Genomic DNA, 20,887 nt, shown 5'->3' with positions numbered 1-20,887 from the left:
TTTGTGGTCGAATAGAAAATCGTCATGGTAATCACGTTCGGGTTTATTTTTTTGTTGTAGGTATAACGTAAGGTTAGTGTACTGCCACAATAATAAAACGACCAGATGAACAGTGGATAGTGGATAACCGGTCAACGTCTCGGCAGTACTTAATCTAATTGTTGGAAGAAAATTAGTTTTCCGTTGTACTCTAAGCATAAATAGAAAAAACTTTCACTTTTGTTGTTCAAATTAAATGAAATAAGAAAAAATATAGCAACTTTTTTTGTGTTTGGGAGGGTTTTCTATTGAAATTGTTCAACGAAACTTTGGAGAGTTATTGGTTATTTCCTCGAAAGAAGTTCTTATAATTTGTACAATAATTCACGTTTTTCTTCATTTCCTGAATAGAAGTAGTAATTGGATTCGGATATTGTGGTCGCAACAATATCTTCTTATTATAAAAACTAATATACGTATACTTTGATTGTGTGGGTTTTGTTAGAACCTCCTGAGACGCGACGGTTGATTTGAGTTATTTTTAATATAAATTTGTAGTTCTTTTAAATACTGGAATAAATTACACCATTAAATGAGCTATTTTGTATTTAAGAAATTGTTTTCGTGTCCAACAAAATTTTCAAGGTTTTAATCAAAACCAACACTACGATAATGGAGAAGTTAAAAAAGTTTTTTTTTCGACATACATTCAGTAGATATAAACAGTTCAAAATTAAACATGGCACTTTGAAACTACTATTTTGTGATGTCATTTTGATGCAGCTCAACTGTAGCTCAGATCAGCTCAGTGGTTTCCAGAATTCTCAACAAAGAAGCAACAAAACTTGGATGATCCGATCAGTGGAGTATCCAGAAAAAAATTTGGGGGGGGGGGGGGCTGAAAAATTTTTCAAAAATTTTTGATAAGGTAAATGTACTACAAATTTGTCTCTTTTTTTATTCATCTTTAATCGAGAGAAAAGGCCTGTGCTGCGGTACTGAAAGTCGTATAGTAGCATTTTACTGCTCCCGGCAACTTCGTCCTACTGTCTCCTTTCATATTCAAAGTAGCTATTTTTCCAAGTTCTTGTATCCCAAACATTTTACACAAACAGCAAGGTGTTTAGTAATCAAAAAAACACTTTTTCGTTCGAACTTTTTCATGTGCTGAATTCAAAACTGTTTACAGATTAATTCCTATCACGTCTAGTTTTTGAACTAAACTCATCACTTTTTTCGGTATAAATGCTAATATTTCCGCAATTCGACCGAAAGTGAACTGGCATCACTTTTCAATTTCACGTGAAATTGATCTTCGATCGATTTCGAAAACTTCGAAAATGCTTCGAACTGTCAAAACTGAAGGATCATCCATTTTTATTTTGTTTCTTAAGTTAAATTACTGCTACTTTGAACATGAATGCAATTTTATTGGCAACTTTATTGGAAAAAAGCAGAATTTAAAAGAAAAAATAAGAAGTCACATTTTGCGAGAAATTCGCGCGAATTTTAACGCCCTTAGGCTATTAACATCCACAAAAAAATGGAGACAAATGGTGGCGAATAATTCGCGTCATTTTGAGTGCCTGTTAATTTTAAAAATGCCCAAAAAAGAAAAAAAAAAAACAACGAATTCGTTACAATTTAAGGTAACAGATCTCTAATATTCTAAGGATTTGCTTAATTTTAATCCAAAAGTCTTCAAAACCCAAAACAATCCACAAAACTGAAGACGGAATAACCAGATGCCAAATAAACTAAAAGCGAAATGAACCTTGGCGAAACAACTCATTGGACTTGTAATGAAAATGCGAAATAAATAAAAATCAAGAAGACACAAGGCGAAGTTATAGTTGGGCGAAATGATCGAAATACGAAGTAAACGAAAACCCAAATAAAGGATGGCGAACTAATAAAAAAAAATTGTGTCAAAACCGAAATATCAGAAATCGAAGTAAAAAAGGCGAAACAATAGGCACCGGAAAAAGATACCAAGTTCACGAGCAGAAACAAAGTGAATTGAATTCGATCAGAAATTCGAAATGAGCGAAAAAATGTAGAACTAATTTCACTATCGGCAACGCAAGTGAATGCTCATAAAGTGAAATACAGAACGTAAAAGTCTCAAAAAGTAATTTTCAATGAAATTCTTTTGTTGTTTAATCCGAAATATATATTTTTTAATAATATGTTCCTTTTTTAATACAAATCAGAAGCACAAACTGGAATTTGCTTAAATAAACCATTAGTTATGTTGACCACTAAGATATTGAAATATAAAAAATTTGTTTTTCCAATTCCAATATCTTTGAGAAAAATATTATTTTTGAAAAAAAGTAATATACTCAAGACAATAAAATTCGACGTGATTATTGTACGTGAATATTTGAAGAATTCTGAATTGGACTAAAATCCTGAAAATCCCAAACCTCAACGTCAACTAAGGCACTTACTCAAACAAACACAAACAACCATTTTAGAATTTGGAGGGGGCTCGATCATTTGAGCTGCCTCTTAATCTCTACGATTTACGAAGAAGTTTCAGTTAATCATGTAGATTATGATGAAATCAGCTAAATAGTAACATGATTTTGGAGGCTTGGGGGGGGCTTGAGCCCCCTGAACCCCCCCCCCTCAATACGCCACTGGATCCGATCTCGCAGAGTAAGCAACCTTTCAATAATTCGGGTCGGAACTAGCAAGAATATCCTTTGTCCAAAGAGCTTCTTGCAAACCTTACTACCAGAAAAGTGCGGCATTTTTAGCGCTCTTGTCCAAGTTAGGTAAGCGATGGAAGAACCATAATGGCCGATAGAAATCCATCCAAAAGTTCGATGAACACTGCTTTCTCTACAAAAAATCATCGTTTTTGGAAGTTTAACGTCACGCTAATTGGATTATGCAACGCTGCAGGTTCACTTGAGCGTTGAATGGAGATTAACCCGGAAATCATGCTTAGTTTTTTTGGGTGACGTCGGATTTTACGGAAAAACATTTGATGAACATTTCTGTGTTCCAGTCGCATCAAGCAACACATCGTATGCTTAACCCAACAAGCAGTTTGGAGAAAATTCTGGTCATAGCTCGTAAGGAGAAACTACCATATCGTCTGCCATCATTTGCAAAGCTTTCAAATCAACCGATATTTCAGCAATTCCGGAAACCGCTGAAAGGAATTTGAACAAATTTCTCACATATGCTTACTAAGACACTTTGAAAAATATGATAGAAATCTATTTCTGGTAAACAGGTTTTTAATACCGTTAGAAGCCTAAAAAAAAAAATATTTTCGTACTAAATAACCAGCATTTCAGCAATTTTGGCAACCGCTCAAGGGAATTTGATGAAAATTTTCACATTTTCTAATAAAGACACCCTGAGAAATTTGTTAACATTACATACCTGGAAAACAAGGTTTTAATACCGTTAGAAGCCAATATTTCAGCACTTTCGGAAACTACTCTATAGAATTGGATGAAAATTTACACACTTATTGGCTAAGTTGCCTTGAATAATTTGGTTAAGGTATATTGCCTGCAAAACAATTTCTTGATATCTTAAGAAGTATTAAAGAACTTGTTTCCGGACTTAAAACCTTTTATATGCTACATCGAATGGCACTATTTAGGAAATTATTTTTCTACTTCTTTTCATACTTAATTTTTTAATAGAGGATATCTTTTTTGAGTAAACTTAATCAAGCTTGAATCTCAAAGTCGATTTTCTAAACAACATCTTAAAATAATAATTTACATTTCAAATACGTGACAATAACTCATTCAATTATTCGTTACCGTTCATGCTGAAAACCATTGTATAAATTTCGAACATTGTGTTCCATTGAAACAAGAAAAAGCGACGACGACAATGTCGCAACTTGATAATGATGATTGTAAACGAGAGTCAACAAAAATCTAAAAGCTGACACTTTTAATGTAATTTCAACAAATGTTCCCTCATTATCGTGTCGTATGTGTCGGTGTGTGTCCTCCCATTCTTTCTCTCTTTGGTGCGATTTCATGACAGTAAATATTGTGAAACAGTAATTAGCACCATTAACACCCATTGAGCTGTTCACTTCAATCCGTATCGTTTGCTTTCGTGGTGTATCTCTTAAAACTTTGTATCTTTTATATGGAAGGAAGCTCACTTGTAGTAATATAGGGATAGCCATTCATGATTGTCTTCATGTCGCGAGCGAATGAAGTAAAAGAACAAAGGAAAATCCCAAAAGTCAATATCTAGTATTTTTTTTTCTTGTTAATTACTCTTCGAAGTTATCTTAGTTCTAACACAAAATTTCTCTTTGTAATTTGCAGAGTATTTCTGCAATGTAAAGTTAAAATAAATTAAAAAAAAATAAAACAATCAACTCTCTGATGGCAACCTCCTCACCTTATCCGAGGCACCCTCCTTTCCCTTCTCTCGCAAGTCTTTAGAGTGAAAATTGATGGAATCGGTGTGTGTATGAGCTTTTATTGTTTCACGCCAATTTGTTATCCGGGCAAGCGTGAAGTGTGCTGATGCACTTCACATCTTTTATTCTCATCGCACACAAAAAAAAACACGGGGTGTTGTTTTGTGTGTTTCTTGTTTTTTTGAAGGTTCCCTGTCTTTTCTGTTCTGTGTTGTGTATGGTGCCATCAGTTTATTTTAGCGCTAATTTAAGACAAAAGGTGGTAATAAATTTTGTAAATACTTTAAGAGCTGAATGACAGTTTTTCTCTTTGTCGCGCGAATGGCGGCAGCGGCAGCGTCCAGGCCAGGGGCATTTATCAACGTCAAATCAGACAAATTACAGTTACACAAAAATGTACTCTATTACGCACAATAGAGGTCAAAGCAAAAGAGTTTTTTTTGTATGCTTTGTCTATTTTTTTTTTAATTTTTGCGTCACACTTGAATATCTGCCAAATTGCATGTAAATTAACTTTGAGTGGCGTTGAGTTATAAGATTGTTTGTCCCGGGCGCCACTTTTATAAAGGAAATTATGTAAATTTAATGAATGTTAGTCTTTTTAGTAAGGTGGCGTAAAGATTTTAATTTTTGTTAATTGAATTTTATGTAAGACTAATTTGAGACTGAAAATGTTTCTGTGCATTTCTTAATAAAATTTGTTGGTTGAACGAGAATTGTGACATGCTGTGCATCAGACTATTTACTACTTGGATGTATGTGCTTTATAGACAAAAAAAAATATATGTAGGTACAAAAATAACTTGAAGTTATGAAAAATAGAAACACTTTTGGGTCTTAAATTGAAAATCTGAAGTCGCTTCCTTAAAAATTGAAAGAAATATCTTACGGGTCCTAGGGAAAACAGACTTGATATCACAGAGGCAGAATTTAAAAGACTTGGGAACTAACAAGAATAGTCTATAATCCAGAACTCTTTAAAATGGGATCCTAAACTTTTGAGGTCCTAACTAACTTAAATAACTCTTTAGAAAGGTATTTAGGGTCCTAAATGAAAAACCCTGACCCTTAATCGAATTTTAGAGGTGAACCTTACAGTAAAAATCTTTGGAACTCATAAACATTACATATGTTCACCCATGGGTCTTCGTTAAGAGCAACTCTAAGAAAACGCTACTGGGGTCTTAAGCCAAAAAGCTCATGTCGAAGCAGCACTAAGAAAATATGCTTACGAAAAACTCCTTGAAAAGCTTAAGTAAGGAAACACTTTTGTGGTCTTAAATAGAAAATCTGATGGAACCAAGAGAAAAAATGTTTAAGACCCTTAACAAAAATCTATGTACGGCAAACTGCTTGAGTAAATCTAAGTTAACATATTTATTGTCTTTGGCAACTTAAAAGAATAGCCCATGTTCTTTGAAAAGGGAAGCTTAACTTTTGGGGTCCTAACTGAACCACCCTTATGTCCCAATAATTCAAAGAATTCAGAAAAAATCTTTTTGAAATTCAAAACCAGAACCTTCTTATGTTTGTCCAAATAGCTTCTTCAAGACGAACTCAAAGGAAAGACATATGGGACTCAAGTCGAAAGGGCTGATGTCTCAGGGGGTCAAAGAAAATGTGTAAACAAAGTTCCTTTCCTTTAAGATAGGCTATTAGGGTTCTGATGAAAAATTCACAAAAAAAGTCTATTTCCAAGGAACTTTCCAGAGAGGAGGTCTAAACAAAGGTTTTTTAGGGTCCTAAAAAGACAACGCTTATTTGCCAGAAAATTGAGAGAAAAATCTTTTTCAATTTAAAACAGAACCTTCATATTCATCCAATTAATTTTTTTTGAAAAGGAAAGACTTCTGGGGTCTTAAGTGCGATAAAAGATCTTAAATGGAAAACTATTAATCTTATAAATAATGTCAAAGAAATTAGTGTACAATAATTTTGTGCAAAAATGAAATATTTTCCCTTAAATAAACGTTAGTTTTCTTGGGACCCCAATTCTATTCGGCAGCAAAATCAATATGTTATTTCATATTAAGAACATTAAAGGCAAAACCTATTAGGACCTCTTTGCTCCATTAATCCGGTCCTGCTGGCCAGCAAACTAATGTGACGGACCATTGCTATCAATTAATATTATTTCCGAGACAGAAAAAATATTTATTTTACTATTTCGAAAATTTGCCGCTTCATTGATTACGTTTGCAGAGAGTTATATTGCTTCTAAAGGACTTTATGCCAGAGAGAGTGTAAGTCTTGTGTCGTTTCAGTTTTATATTATTTTTTTTTTTTTTGTTTTTTTAATTCAAAACAAAATAAACAATAATTCAACGTGCTGGGTGAACGATACTCTCTCACTCAACTCGCCAGCAGACTCAGTTTGGTATGCAAATTTTTATCACGGTCGCGAGGAATAAATTAATAAAATAAAAAAAAAACCCTACAGAAATGAAAAAAAAAAAAATCACCACTTCGATGTGGTTATCCGGTATGGCTCAATTAACTTTGAGCTTTCATCCGGCAGAGTGGATATACATAATCGTTTACCTTAAAAAAAAATTAAAAAAAAAAAATGAAACGAAAAATGACCCGCGCTTTTTTTTATAACAGCGCGGCGAGGATTTTTAATTGAAATCGGTCAATGGCAGTCGTTGGATGTCTACATAAAAGGTGAATGGTTTAGGATCTTGTTTATTTTTTGTTTTTTCCCTCTCCACAGGACTTGGGAGACGAAGTTACCATATTTTTTGGTAAAAATGTTTACGATTTTTTTCCATTTAGTTGAAGAGTCGAATTCTCTAAAAACCTTCGAATATGTTGTTGACTCCGGTTTTTTTTTTTATTTTCCCAACAAACTCACTGTTTGTTTTGATTTTGACTAGAGAGATATGCACCACGAGGCCGAGGAGGGGTGGAAAAATAATGTTCACCATTCCCAAGGGTGGCCAGGGGGTGAATTTGTACATTTTTATATTTGGACAATGGATTGAACTAGAAATAACGCTGGAAATGGAATTTCCTTTTTTTTCATTCATTCACTCTTATGTTTGCTATTGAATTTAGATTTTCAAGTTCATTAATTGCTATGGAGTTAAGAGCCCGTGGGTAAGTGTATTTTGTTAGAGGTTTTTTTTCAATGGACTTCGTTTGCATGGAGGGAGCTCTTTTAAATGCATTTGCGCTAACTACTTCATTTGGAATGACAAAAAAAGCTTTTAGAGATATTTTTTTAATAGAATGATTTTTCAATGGGACTTGATGAAGTTAGTTTTGTAAAAAAAAAACCTTTTAAATTGAAGTGATTTTCTCAAGACTTTAATTTAGAATAATCATTTGGCTAATTAATATAAAATGGTTTGATGAAATTTTCACTTATTGGTGAAACCGGGCATTAAGCTTTATTTCGGTGCAAACAAAAAAATTATTACTCACCAATCATTAACAACGCTGCTGTCAAATGTGATGATGGTGGGCCAGCCAATCCTGTCGCCCCCAATGCAGCACCACCCAAAGCGCACGCCACACCACCCAATGCAACAACAGCAATTAATGCACGTAATGGCGGTCCGGCAAACCATTGGCCACAGCATCCCTTCCCTGATCTTTCCGAAGGTGATCTAAAAATTATTAAAAATGTGATATGTAAGTAAAAATAGATAGAAAATCTATATTAAGTCATAAATAAGTCGCAATATTAAATATTCTTAAAAATACGAATGAGTTATTTGTTTTATTTCTTTACTTTTTTTTAATTTATGTATTTTTTTTTTTTTCTCTTTTGTCAATATGGCTTTGAACTACTTTCGATTTATAGATAGCTTTTAGATTGTGTTAGGCACGTTGAAGTTGCAATTTACGTTTTTCGCATACTAATTTTGTTGCTGTTTTTTTTTTTTTTTTTTTTTGAATAAATTGACATGTGGCATGTTGCTGGTTGCCATAAGTATCTACGTATTTAAGTTTTCCGCCAATACAATTAATTATTTACAAGATCACGTAGAATTGTGTAGTTTTTGGAAGTAGTTAAAAGTTAGGAGCTAGAAAGTTCTAAAAAGAACCTAGTTGACAAAATGACAATACCTACTTATAATGATAATAATGAATATATGATTAAATGATTTACAAATCGTATAAAATTAGTTAAATATACATATTTAACAAATAAAAAGATACATGTGCCCATGATTACGAAAGTGGACTAAGTCACTTTTTGCATTGTTTGAAGAAAAACTTACATAATAGTTTTCTTATAACGATTTAATTATATTTCTTTTATGCAATCACTAGAGGAGCAATAAAGAAGTTAATTTACTGCAATTTAGCTTTCAAATAAACTTTACCCTTTAAATAATAATTATTTTTAGGTTAGATTTGATGCCATTTTTAGGAGTGACTTAGTCCACTTTCATAATTAAGGGCACACATAAACTTAAGTGAGACGACACTTCTTCAGCTTCATGAATGAGAGCATGGACATACAGGGTGATAGGAATGTGCCAAAAAGCTAGAGCGTGTAGGTTTGGTCGAGCCAAGAAAAAAATCGTACGGGAGGGAGGGCCTATTACCTCTCGTTTAAGCGAGGAGGGGCAGTTTAAAAAAAAATGTACTTAATTTAGAAAAAAAAAATATTAAAAACAAAAAATTATGTATAGTTATTCATCTTCTGAAAAAAAATTAGGTATGTCAGACCCCCCAAAATACGAAAACTGAAAGAAAAGGGTTCAAAATATATGGAAAATTTTCACCCGGTGACAACATTTTTGACTGTTAAATACATGACTTTTTACCAGTTTTAAATTATTTTGGCAGCAATCTTGACACGCACCCCCTTTTGTTATATATCTATAAAAAGGTAAAGAATTACTCTATCTACTGCTATTTAATTTATTTAAATCGAAAGTAGGGTTCAAAAACTATAGCTTAATAAAAACAAAAGTTTTACCACAAACATTTCGTTTATTTCAGAAACGACATAAGTCCACCGACTTTAAAGGCTTAAAAACCCGCAAAGACCTAAAAAAAAGTTTATATTTTAAAGGTTTCTAAATGCATCTTAGGCCAGATTATAACTCGGCATACTCTAAATTTGAAGTGTTGTGGAATTTTAAGTAAAAAAAAGTTTTTTTTTGCTCCTGAAAAGTTTATGCTCATGGACTTATGTGGTTTCTGAAATAAACGATTCATTTAAACCATTCATCTATTATTTTTTTTAACATTCAGACTTGAATGAGAATACAAAAAAGTGACACAGTATTGGATTAACTCTGAATTGATAATTTTTTATTTTAGATACTATGTCTGGGGAGCCCGCCACCCATGGATTCTTGCTGTAAGGGCGGTCATAGGCCGTTCTTAATTTTTATATAGTAGCATAATATAAAAATTTCTAGTTTTTTTTTTTAAGTTTGGATTTAAAAAAAAAATTCAATTTTAAACCCAATTTTTTGAAAACGGGTTGATAATGTGTTGAATAATATTTTCTTCATAAGTCATACCAATTTTTTTTTTTTTTTAGTTTTTATTAAAAAAAAAAAAAATTCCACAAATTCTTTGTTATAAAAGAAACTAGGTATACGACATACCTACTCAGTTTGAAGATTAAAATCATTCAAAAGGGTATTTTCATTGTTGAAAAAATGTATTCTCTTTTACAATTCTTATAAAATTAGTTTCCTTGTAAAAAAAAATCAAAAAACTATTTATGTTTTTTTTTTAACTTTTGTTTTTAAAAATTTTTAGTACCTACTTATTTTAGAAAATCAATTTTTTTAAGCCTTCAAAACAGGTTAAATTATGTGAAAAAAAATGTAAAAGCACTCCTATATAAAATTCGTTTTCTGATTGAATTTTGTACGTTTTTGTTTTATGGTGAGATCCTATAAAAATAAAACATCGAAAACTTTAATATTCCTGAAGGATAAATTATTTAGTAGGTATTTCGATAAAATTGAAGAATTTCTGAAAATTTCTGAATCCCGAAAACCAGAATCTCGAAAACCTGAAATCCAAAAGTATTTTTTACTTGCGATATAGGTACTATATATCAAGTTATGCATTCGTACAAAAAAAAAAAGTTGAGATAACATTTTTCCATGACATTACGATGGTAGACAATGATAAAAAAGTGGGTCCCGGAAGTCCGTCTGTCTGTCTGTCTGTACAAGGATCTACAGCCTAAACGGATTTACCGATTAATGTCAAACTTGGTATGTAGCGTTATTTGGCGACTCTCCAGAGGGATTTTTGGTATTAATTTTTTTGGACCAAAAATAACGGTACTTGTCATTTACCGATTTTAGTAAAATTGAAATATCTCAAAAACGGCTCCAACGATTTTGTTTAAAAAATTCAAGTAGTAGTTTTAAGCGAAGGTCTATCTTCAAATTAAAAAATTTTTGTTTGAAAATCATTATTAACGGTACCTGCCATAGAACCGTTTTTTTTTTCAAATCCGATTATCTCCGAAACTGCTTATTCGATTTCAACGAAACTTTTTGTGAAGAAGCATTTATATAATTTAAATATGAACCAAGAATTAAATTTCCAAAAAAATAATTTTTGGATTTTTAAAAAAATTTTGAAAATTTTTTTTTTGAAAAATCAAATTTTCGAAAACAGGAGGTGCATTTTATTTTTTTTTGCATCATTATTAAAATTGAATATTTTCTGCAATATTATAGACAAAACCTTTAATCAAAATCTCTAAGGCTGTTTTAACAGGTAGCGTTAGTTTTGTTCTTTAAAAATGTTCAATTCCCCCCCTTGGGAAGCACCCAATACTGTTATTTCAAAGATTAAAGAAAATCTTTTCAGTGGTTTAGTTGAGTTCAAGGTGTATATACACTGTTATACAGGCACAAAGACAAACAAATGGCAAAATCGTCAAACCTATAACGTCCGTGATTAATACATGAGGAGACATTTAGGAGACATTTAGGAGACTTTACTTAACTAACTTAACTGCCCTTCAACTAATTCTAATTTTCACTGATACCTCCTTGACTATTCTACTATCTAATGAGCTTCGCGGCTGACAATTTTGCCTTCTTCCTCGTCCTTATGTACCTATAGTATATTCTAGATTTGTGTAAGAGTCTATCTCAGAGTCTAATTCTTAGCAAAATTTGGACCTTTGTCTGAGTCCACATTTTTTCTGAAATCACTTTTAAATTTCATTCACATTTTTTCAAAAAAACGTCATTCCAGACCAGACCCCAAATGAAGCATCATCCCTTTCATACAATTTTTTTATTATTATATCTCCACAAAAATAAATATTAAAACTTAAAAATTGAAACTGAGTTACCTAGTTTTTTCGTTTGTTATTGTGTAAAAAAATTGAATTCAACGTTAAACAAGCAATTTCCATTAACACCTCCAGGCATTATTCTTGTTCTGGTGAATTTGACATTTCCCTTCTCTCTTACATTTTTTTTAGCGTTAAGTTAAACAAAAAAAAAAAAAACTCTTAAGTCGATGTTATCCAATAAAAGTCATTTTACTTTGTTTTATAACATTTTTTGTCAGAATATTTTTTTTTTTGACTTTTAAACTTTGGTCGTTTTATGGCGAGAATCTACCTTAAGCTGGTGATGTTAATGTTGCCACCCCCTCCCCACAAAACAACCTGTAAATAATAAAAACTTCAAGTGTTAATCCTCCAAATGGAGTTATGAAAAGAACAAAAAAATAAAATGAAAAGAATGAAAAAATGAAACGAATAATAACAATAACTCGTGTGTGTGATGGTTGTTGGATAATAACTCATTTTTTTTTTACGGATTGTATATGTTAACAAATTGAATTGAGATGAAAATAAATAATAATATTTTAGAGAAAATAAAAATGAAAAAGAAAGAAATCCATTAAAGCTATAGGTCTTTGGGTCTTCATCAAAAAGAGCTATTATAAAGAAGATTGTTATAAATTGTGTTTCTTTTTCGGGGGACTTCATCATTTTTAATGGAGCAATATTGTTCTCTCTATTGTTGTGGTGAGTTCATTCTTTTTTTGTGTAGATAGAAAATCTAAAATCAATGACGATGGAGATATGATTGAAAAGAATCAATGAAATTGTGTAAAATATCGGTCCAGGTTATTGAGGAGACAAAGAGACTAAGATTGATATAAATAAAAAACAGGACGTTTATTTTTCAAAAATAAATGGGTTTCTTTTTGCTTAAATATGGACTAAAGAACTGAAATTGATAAAAAAAATCATATGCATGTACAATTCACACATGGTAGAAGTGAAACCTTAAAAAAACATTTTTCTTGCAAAAAAAAAATCGAAAAAATCTACATTTTTTTTATTCCATCACCTTTTATTTGTATATGACAACCTTAAATAAATTTTATGTCATCTGAGAGCGTATTATTTTACTTTCTATATATGACGCCTAAAACATATTTCTACCATTCCTACAAAAAAAGTAAACATTTTTTAAAGCCAACCATATTGAAATTTCAAACTAAGATTACGATACTTCCTTCACTGGTGGCTGGTAATCGGCAACAGATCCACACAGGTGTTTTGAGGTATTTTTAAAGTTTTTCAATTTAAGATTACATAAATAGCACGTAAATAAAATTTGTATGTGATCTAGATCAAAAGATATAAGGTGTATAGAAAAGAACATATTTTCACCGTTATCTCAGGATTTTGAATACGAAATTAATTAAAATTTTGCACAATAGTTTATACAATTACATATCTACAGTTTAAATTTCATTTATTTATCTGTTAAAACAAAAAAGTTATAATCAATTGATTTTTCTTGTCGCTTTTTCATTTCATCGTGTTTCAAATCACTACGATACTAAAAAAGTAGTTTTCACTTCAAAAATAAAATTATTTTTAAAATCACATCTCACAATAAAAAGAGTGTTCTTGGGTCTACTTCGTGATAAAGTATTTGAAGAGCATAGAAAAATATTTTTTTTTAGTTTCTGTCATTTGTCTCTAGAGGGCGTCATATGCAATTTAATGATTGCCTTCTATGTCCCTTAACCATTGGATGACCAAGACGCTTCAAACGAAACTTCAATTGTCAAATTGCGATAAGTAATAAGGGAATTATGATGGAACATATGAACTTACATACCAGTAAAAAAAATTATTAAAACGCAAAAGGAGTCTTTGCCGTAGTCGGGTAGTAATCAATTCCCTATAGCTGATGAGATTGTTTACCTATATTTTTGAACTCGTATCCTGGTATTTAATATTAACTAAAGTACCCACAGTTCAATCATATTAAATTATCACTTCAAAGTAGTACTACAAATAATATAAAAAAAATACTCATTATATCTAAATGTAAACAGAAAAGCCCCCACACGTTTAAACAACGTGTGTCATTGACAATGACTTCAATATCATGCGGCCTATAGCGAGCGGCCCTCCTCCTGACATCTGTGTTGGCTTAGTCGAGCACTTATATTTTATTTAAATATTGTTTCAAGTTGTAATTTTATGCTTGAAACTAGTTCAAGGTTTATTTATATTTAATTTTTTTTTTTCATTCTGAGTTTGTCTATATTTGCACTTCAAGCCCACAACCAAAAACATTTACTATACTAGCCATCATAGAAAGCTTTCTGTTAGACCTTTGTTTGTATGATGATTGTGGTATTTTATATTTTAACAAGATACTTAATAGTCGGCTAACAAAGGGTAATTAAATAGAAATAGAGAAAAAAAAACTAAACATTAGGCAAACGAGCAAGTCAAAAACATCCTTGAGTTGTTATAAGTTTTTTCAGATTTTTTTTTTTTTTTGTATTTTGTTTATTGAATCGAATAAACACGTTCTTTGTTTTATATAATTTTCTGCAAAATGCATGTTTGAGTGGCGGCTATTAATAAAATTTCTTTGCTGCAGAGAAATAGTTTCTGTTTCTTGCCAATTTTATTAGATATTACAGAAAGAGCAAAGCAACACAATCAAGGCGAAACTAATTCAATTTATTTTTAAAACTATCTCACGCCCGCCATTTGGTCGCGCAGCTGTTTAATAAGAAGGAGAATCATAAATTGTTGCGTAAGTTGTGAATCAGTACTACAAAAAATTTGAGGTACTTTGATGGTATTTGAAATGAGGGTCATAGAAAAATACTGTTTCTCAAATAATGGTGTTTTTTTTTAGTTTTTGTGAGAAAGTTTTAAAAATGGCTGACATATATTTTGTTGTGTTTTTTTTTTTTAAACTTAGTCAAAAAGTTCCGTTTGTTATTAGAACTAAGAATCTAAAGAGTTTTTTTTTTTCAAAGAAAAGAATAAAATCTGTAGAAAAGAAAAGAATAAAATGATAACCCTATGAAAATTGATAGAGATCAGAATCTAGCAGTCTACAAAAATGATTTAGATGCAAAGGGTGTTTTTTTTTTTTTTAGTGTTGTCCTAACAAAGCAATGGGTTAAATCCTTAACCTTATTTATGCAAAATTTAATGTTGTCTTTGCCATGGGATTTACGAATAAAAGAAGTCTATTCATTTTTCATGTAAAGGAATGTTTTTTTTTTAGATGTAGAAAAAATGTTTTAGAGAAACAATAAGATATTATAATAATCATAGTTAACAGGGTGTTTTTTTTTTATTGAAAAAATCATTTGTGTGTAACCAAATATTTTTTTTTTAAGGGAGTCAATTCTATAATAAGTATTAAAGTATTAACACATTATGGTTTTTGAGTACATAAATAAAATGCACGACTGGGGTCGCACGTACTTGCTCTTATGCTTATCGTTAGAGAAGTTTTTTTTTAAATAATTTTTTATCCTATACATAAAAATTTTCTAACATTAAAAAAAAAACTTGGTATGCCATTTCTAAGAAAATATTATTCAACACATAAAAACGAAATTTCGATAAAATTCTTCCACCCGTTTTAAAAAAATCGATTTTTCAAAAAAAAAATTTGAAATACCTACATATTTTGTAAAAATCAAAAAATGTGTTTTTTGTAATTTTTTTAAATAATTTTATGTAACGTTTATTTTAATGTTTTGATTAAAATCGCTCAGTCGTTTACGAGCAAAATATTTAAAGGTGAAAGGGTGTTTTTTGTTTTGTTTGTTTGGGAAATAAGGAAAAATCCACGATAAGTCTCAAAAATGGTATAAATGTTAACTTTACAAACTTTATTAAATAGTTCTTTTCTGCCATAGGAATAGGAATTACGTTAAGTCTAAATTTTTTTTTAAGGTCTAGAAAAAAGTGGGTTTATTGCAAGAAACTAAATAATAAAAATGGTACGGGTACCCCATTGAAATACAGAAATTATGTTACATTTGAAATTGGAACCAAGAATCTGAATTCTCTATAAGAATTTTTATCATGGTTAAAAGGGTGTTTTTTTTATTAGATACAAAAAACAAATAATGGGGAACCGTAAGGAAATTTTTTAGTAACTTTCCATTTGGTTTAGAAAAGAAGAGTTAAAAGACTTCATAACAAAATGTTGGACGAAAGGATGCTTTTTTTTTCAATGAGGAAGTAAATTCTTTAAGATTTCCAAACAATATTTTACCACTTTATGATTTTTGGCTAAAATTAAAGATTTGGTGATGTCCTGTGTATTTTTCGGGGTAATTTTACAAGACCTATATTTTCACAATTTGAAAGATAAATGTACATATAGGCATTTTTAGAAGTTGTTAAAAATGAATTCTAGTCAGCAAAATATATTAAAATAAAAGTCTTATTCAAAAACGGACACAGTATTGGTCAAGTCCAAAAAGCTAGTGATGGGAACTATCGAATAAAAACTATCAAACTATCGATAGTTGTTAAATATTCATTCATTCGATAGTTTTAAATCATTCATTCATTCATTTAGTTACTATTTTTATTCGATAGTTTTTTCATTCAAATAGTTTTTTTATTCAATAGTTTTTTCATTCAAATAGTTTTTTTATTCGATAGTTTATTCATTCGAATAGGTTTTTTATATGATAGTTCTCTCATTCGAATAGTTTTCTTAACCCTTTCGGACCCAGCGTAACTCTCATGTAACATTTTTTTAAAAATTCGTAAAAAATATTAAATTACACAATTTTTTAGGTTTCGATGGCTTAATTGAATGATAATAATGCTTAGTTACTGGATTATTACAAAAAGTTAGTCAAATATCATACTTTTAATTTTTTTTTTATTTAGAAAGGGACTGAAATTCAAATTTTTTTTTTTTTTAGCAAAAAAATTTTTTTTTATATATGGTCATAATTTTGAAAAAAAGATATAAAAAATATTAATGCAGAAAGTGTTTTGTTTTTTTTGCTTAGAAGAAGTAGCATATACCTATTATAGTTTCATAAAAAGTTATTTTCTCAGTTCTCCGACTTTTTTTGGTTGTCATAGGCAGTGCATTTTACTTACATGTAACATGAGAAAAACACATTAGTTTTGCTATTTATTATTTTGGAAAATAACTTTTTGCTATTCATAATTCTTAGTTGTGATTTATTTGACCCGATAATACCGAAAAAACATTTTTTAATATTGATTTTCATAGCTTGGGTTCGAAAGGGTTAATCGATAGTTTTTTCATTCAAATAGTTTTTTATACGATATTCTATTCGATAGTTTTTATTCGATAATTTTATTCGATAGTTTTTATTCGAATGAATAAATGAATGAATGTAATCTTTCGATTACTAATTATCGATGGTTCAAATCATTCGAAAACCAATTTGACACTCTATTTTTCTAAAACAATAAAAAAAAATTTAAAAAATTGTGGATTTTGAAAAAAAAAAACCTTGGATAAAATTTAAAAAGCAAAAGAACCTTAAATTTTCCTACCAAGATTGAAGTAACCACCTTTTTTAATTTTTAATCCAAGAAAAACACAGCTTGAAGTCGTTGACTATTCTAGAATCGCTTCAAATGTTATAGTAAAAAAGGATAATTTATTATCCTCTTTATAAACGCAACCAAAATTTGGGAAAAGAAAAAAAAAATACAAAATAACCAAAAAACACCATTACCATTTCTACTTGGCTGCCGCATGCTACATAGTTGTTGTAGCCAGAGACATAGCCAAGCCATACAAACAACCATTGCCAGCTATATTCATTCATTCATCCATGGGTAGATGGGATTCCCTAAACAATTCCGTTTATTTTCTTCAACCATGAATGATGTTTTGCCACCTAGATATTATTTGTGCAGCAGACTCTAGCACATCCTTACGGGCATGGTTTTTGTGTTTAGTCATTTTTCATGCTGCGTGATGCCTATGGTTTTCTGTTGAGATGTTGTTACGAGTCAGTATATACCTCTACCTTAGTTGGGTGATTTATGAATTTTCACATCACAGACAATGAAAGACCACCCGCTGAAGAAGAAGAATTTCCGCAACATTTCACATTAAGGACGAAAATTTTAGAAAGCGGATGCAAAGGAGCCATTTAAAAGTCTCTTAAAAACGAATTCGCTCCAGCTCAGAAATATAATAATGGTTTGGTTATAGGGGTTTTCTTTCTTATTTGAATTTTCTTTGTGTTGTGTTGTGTTTTCCTTCATAAGGACACAATTTCTAGTTCTAAAAAAAACACCTGGAATGGTATCACATTATCATTCAACACGAAAAATGCGGGGTATCTTCTTCTTTAGATCATCATCTTCTATATGCCCGCTACTACCTGCTTAGCAGAAAAGAAACAAGGGCGTGTGCCAACACCTTTGCCATATCACATTATCTCCTTCTTCATACAGCATCACACCAACAACCACCGCCGACGAAACAAGGAAAATACATCTGGTTCAGGTGTTTGAGGTTATTTGAATGAACAGAAGAAGGAAAACAAAATTAATGTTATCGGTTTAAAAAATGTGGGCTCTTCTTTAAACTGCAGAAATGTTTGTGTGTGTTTGCATAGAAATAGACTCCATATGCTTATCAGGCCTAGAAATTGCCACCTGCTTCGAGGTGTCTTTAAGAAGACGCACAGATGTTGATTGAAACGAAGATAGAAAGATGTATCTTGTGTAGACGAGATGAAAAGATATAATTAAACAAAGATGCATCGAAATGGTTTAAGATGAATGGAAGGTGCAGCAGATGTCAGTATATTGTCATTCATCTAGAACTTTGGTCGGCTTGTCGGTGTTTGTTGAAAGTAAACAGGCATTTACAACTTGGAAAACTTGATTTTTTCCTTAAAAGAGGGTATATAAACATATAAAGTCGATTAAAAGTTTTGATTTTATAAATGATATGGAAATTAAGAACGAAAAGTTTAAAAATCAGTTAGATTGTTATCTTTTTTTAAAGTCGATCTCAATATTTCTAGTTTTATAATTCGATTCGATAAATTGAAATGAATAAATTATCCACCTCATAGAATTAATTCCTAATAATATTTTTTCTTTAAGGCGTTTTTAAGGGGCAATAATATTCATAGTCATTTTTGTCGCATGAAAACATAAAATTAAATCCCAACTAAATATCCAATAAAAAATCTAATTTCAGCCTCAATCAAAAACTGTTATAAAAACTATATGTGCCTACCTACTTTTTCTATAATATTCTTCAGTAACTCTCTTTAACGATATAATATTCTGTCATAAACATCATTAAATAGTTTCTCTCTCAGCAGCAGAGCCTACTAAAACATATTTTTTCCATTAAAGTTATTGCCACCTAAGTGTCATTAAGCATAAAATAATATAAACGAAACATGCTCCCTTTCAGTCTCAAATGACAGCTTGACGCACTTTAATTGCTTTTTTCGATTGTCATCTAAAAGCTTTTACAATCTTATGTTGTTTTTGAAGAAAGAGAGAAAGAAAATAAAAAAAAAGGTATGGTGATGATGTTTCATAAATTTATGAGTTTACCAAAGGTGACTTTGTAGTAAGTTAATTGGGTTGTATCATATAACATTTTTAATAAAAGCTCAACAAAATTTTGACTAAAAGAGAGTTTTAAAAATAAGTTTACTAAGTAATAGGCTAACTGGTCAAAGATATTACCTATCTGTTTTCTGAAAATTTAATTTTGAAAGGAGATATCGATTAACATAAGTTTTGAAGTTCTGAGTTTTAAAATACCTTATATCTAAAATAGAGGATGGTAACCGAAACATCTCAACAAATCACATCATACATACATATATCATCATGAGACAACTCATCATTGTCAGGTCATCATGAGGTACAATCCGTTACAAAATTATATTGAGTCCCATCCGTAATGAATAACATGATTTTTTTTGACGTGATAACGTCTTATAAATCGATGAACAATGGCAGCCACCACAAAAAAGTGACGCCATTTTCTAACGTTACACTCTCGCACTATTGCAGTGCGGCAAAGAATTTCAATTCAAAATTTAAAATAAACTATTAGAGATACAAAAATCTTCTATAGCTTATTTGAAAGATAATAACCTAAAGCTTAATCCAAATTAAAAATTCCGTCATTTTAATAGGGTATACAGGGGTACAATGAAAAGATGAAATTTGGGCTAAAATCTAAACGCGAAGTCGTAGAGAATTGATTTTTTTGTTATAGATAGATGAGACTAATTTAAGAATAACTGCATTTAAGAAAAAATTCTAAAAAATTTTGAAACTAAGCTATAACGTTTTGTTTGCACGTTGTACACTTGTTGGGGCTATGACAAAATGATGGTTTTGGGTAAAGGAATTTTTTTTTTTTTGACTATTCTAAAGATGCCAGGTGGAAGATGAGAAAAAAAAAATTAGGCATCTGATACGGATTTTTTTTCCAACACTCTGCGTTTCGAAATATGAATTTTTGAAAAACACCTTGTTTTTTAGGGGTAATTTTGGATAATGTTTGATTTTTAGCCTTTTTCTTGGAGCGTTTAAAAAATCTCAAACTTATAGGACATGTTAGCTTTGGCCTTATGCATACATGTGCGTTTAGTGAGTTTTGACTGAATAACAGAATAACGTTTTTAACCGATTTTCATCGTTTTTTATTTTTATCTTTTTTTCTTTAATAGATACAGGAATAAAGTTTATAGAGTAATGATAGACCATGACTACGACTATATGTGTGCGAAGTTTCAATCATTTTTGTAAACACAACTTTCAGATAACAGTAAAATAAAATTTTAGAATTCAACAGGTTATAACTTTTGACCAAGAGCAGATAGAATTTTTACTATACTTTTATGAGCATTCTGATACAATTACCTTTCATTTGGTATATCACACATAATGGTAGACTTACTACAAGCTACACAATGTTAAATCAAGAAACTTGCGAAAAACCTCAAAACCCCAGTGGAGATCTGTTGCCCCCCGAACAGCTACCAGTGTGGGAAGTACCGTAATCTCAGTCTGGAAATTCGACATGAAATTGACTTTAAAAAATTCTAACTTCTCTTGTAGGAATCTTTGAAATGAGATTGATACGTCATATGAAAGGTGAATTAATAAGCTTTCACATGGTATAAAATTCTTAATAGGTTGTTAAACAAAAAAATTGCTTCCATAGCCTGAGAACATAAAAATAAATGTTT

At 30.6% G+C, this 20,887-nt stretch overlaps 1 protein-coding gene across 1 annotated transcript in view; it reads right to left on the bottom strand.

Annotated features, from left to right (window-relative positions):
• LOC129907525 (probable serine/threonine-protein kinase DDB_G0267686) overlaps window positions 1-20,887 on the bottom strand; it is a 121,567-nt gene that overhangs the window by 17,431 nt on the left and 83,249 nt on the right. The window contains exon 3 of the mRNA XM_055983800.1: window positions 7,823-8,007. Coding sequence (XP_055839775.1) covers window positions 7,823-8,007 — 185 coding nt within the window. The remainder of the gene's footprint in view (window positions 1-7,822; window positions 8,008-20,887) is intronic.

Source organism: Episyrphus balteatus, chromosome 1 (genome assembly GCF_945859705.1).
Source record: "Episyrphus balteatus chromosome 1, idEpiBalt1.1, whole genome shotgun sequence".
NCBI classification, from domain to species: Eukaryota; Metazoa; Arthropoda; class Insecta; order Diptera; family Syrphidae; genus Episyrphus; species Episyrphus balteatus.
The sequence above is the reverse complement of the archived record's forward strand: the minus strand, read 5'-3'. Positions and strand labels throughout refer to the sequence as shown.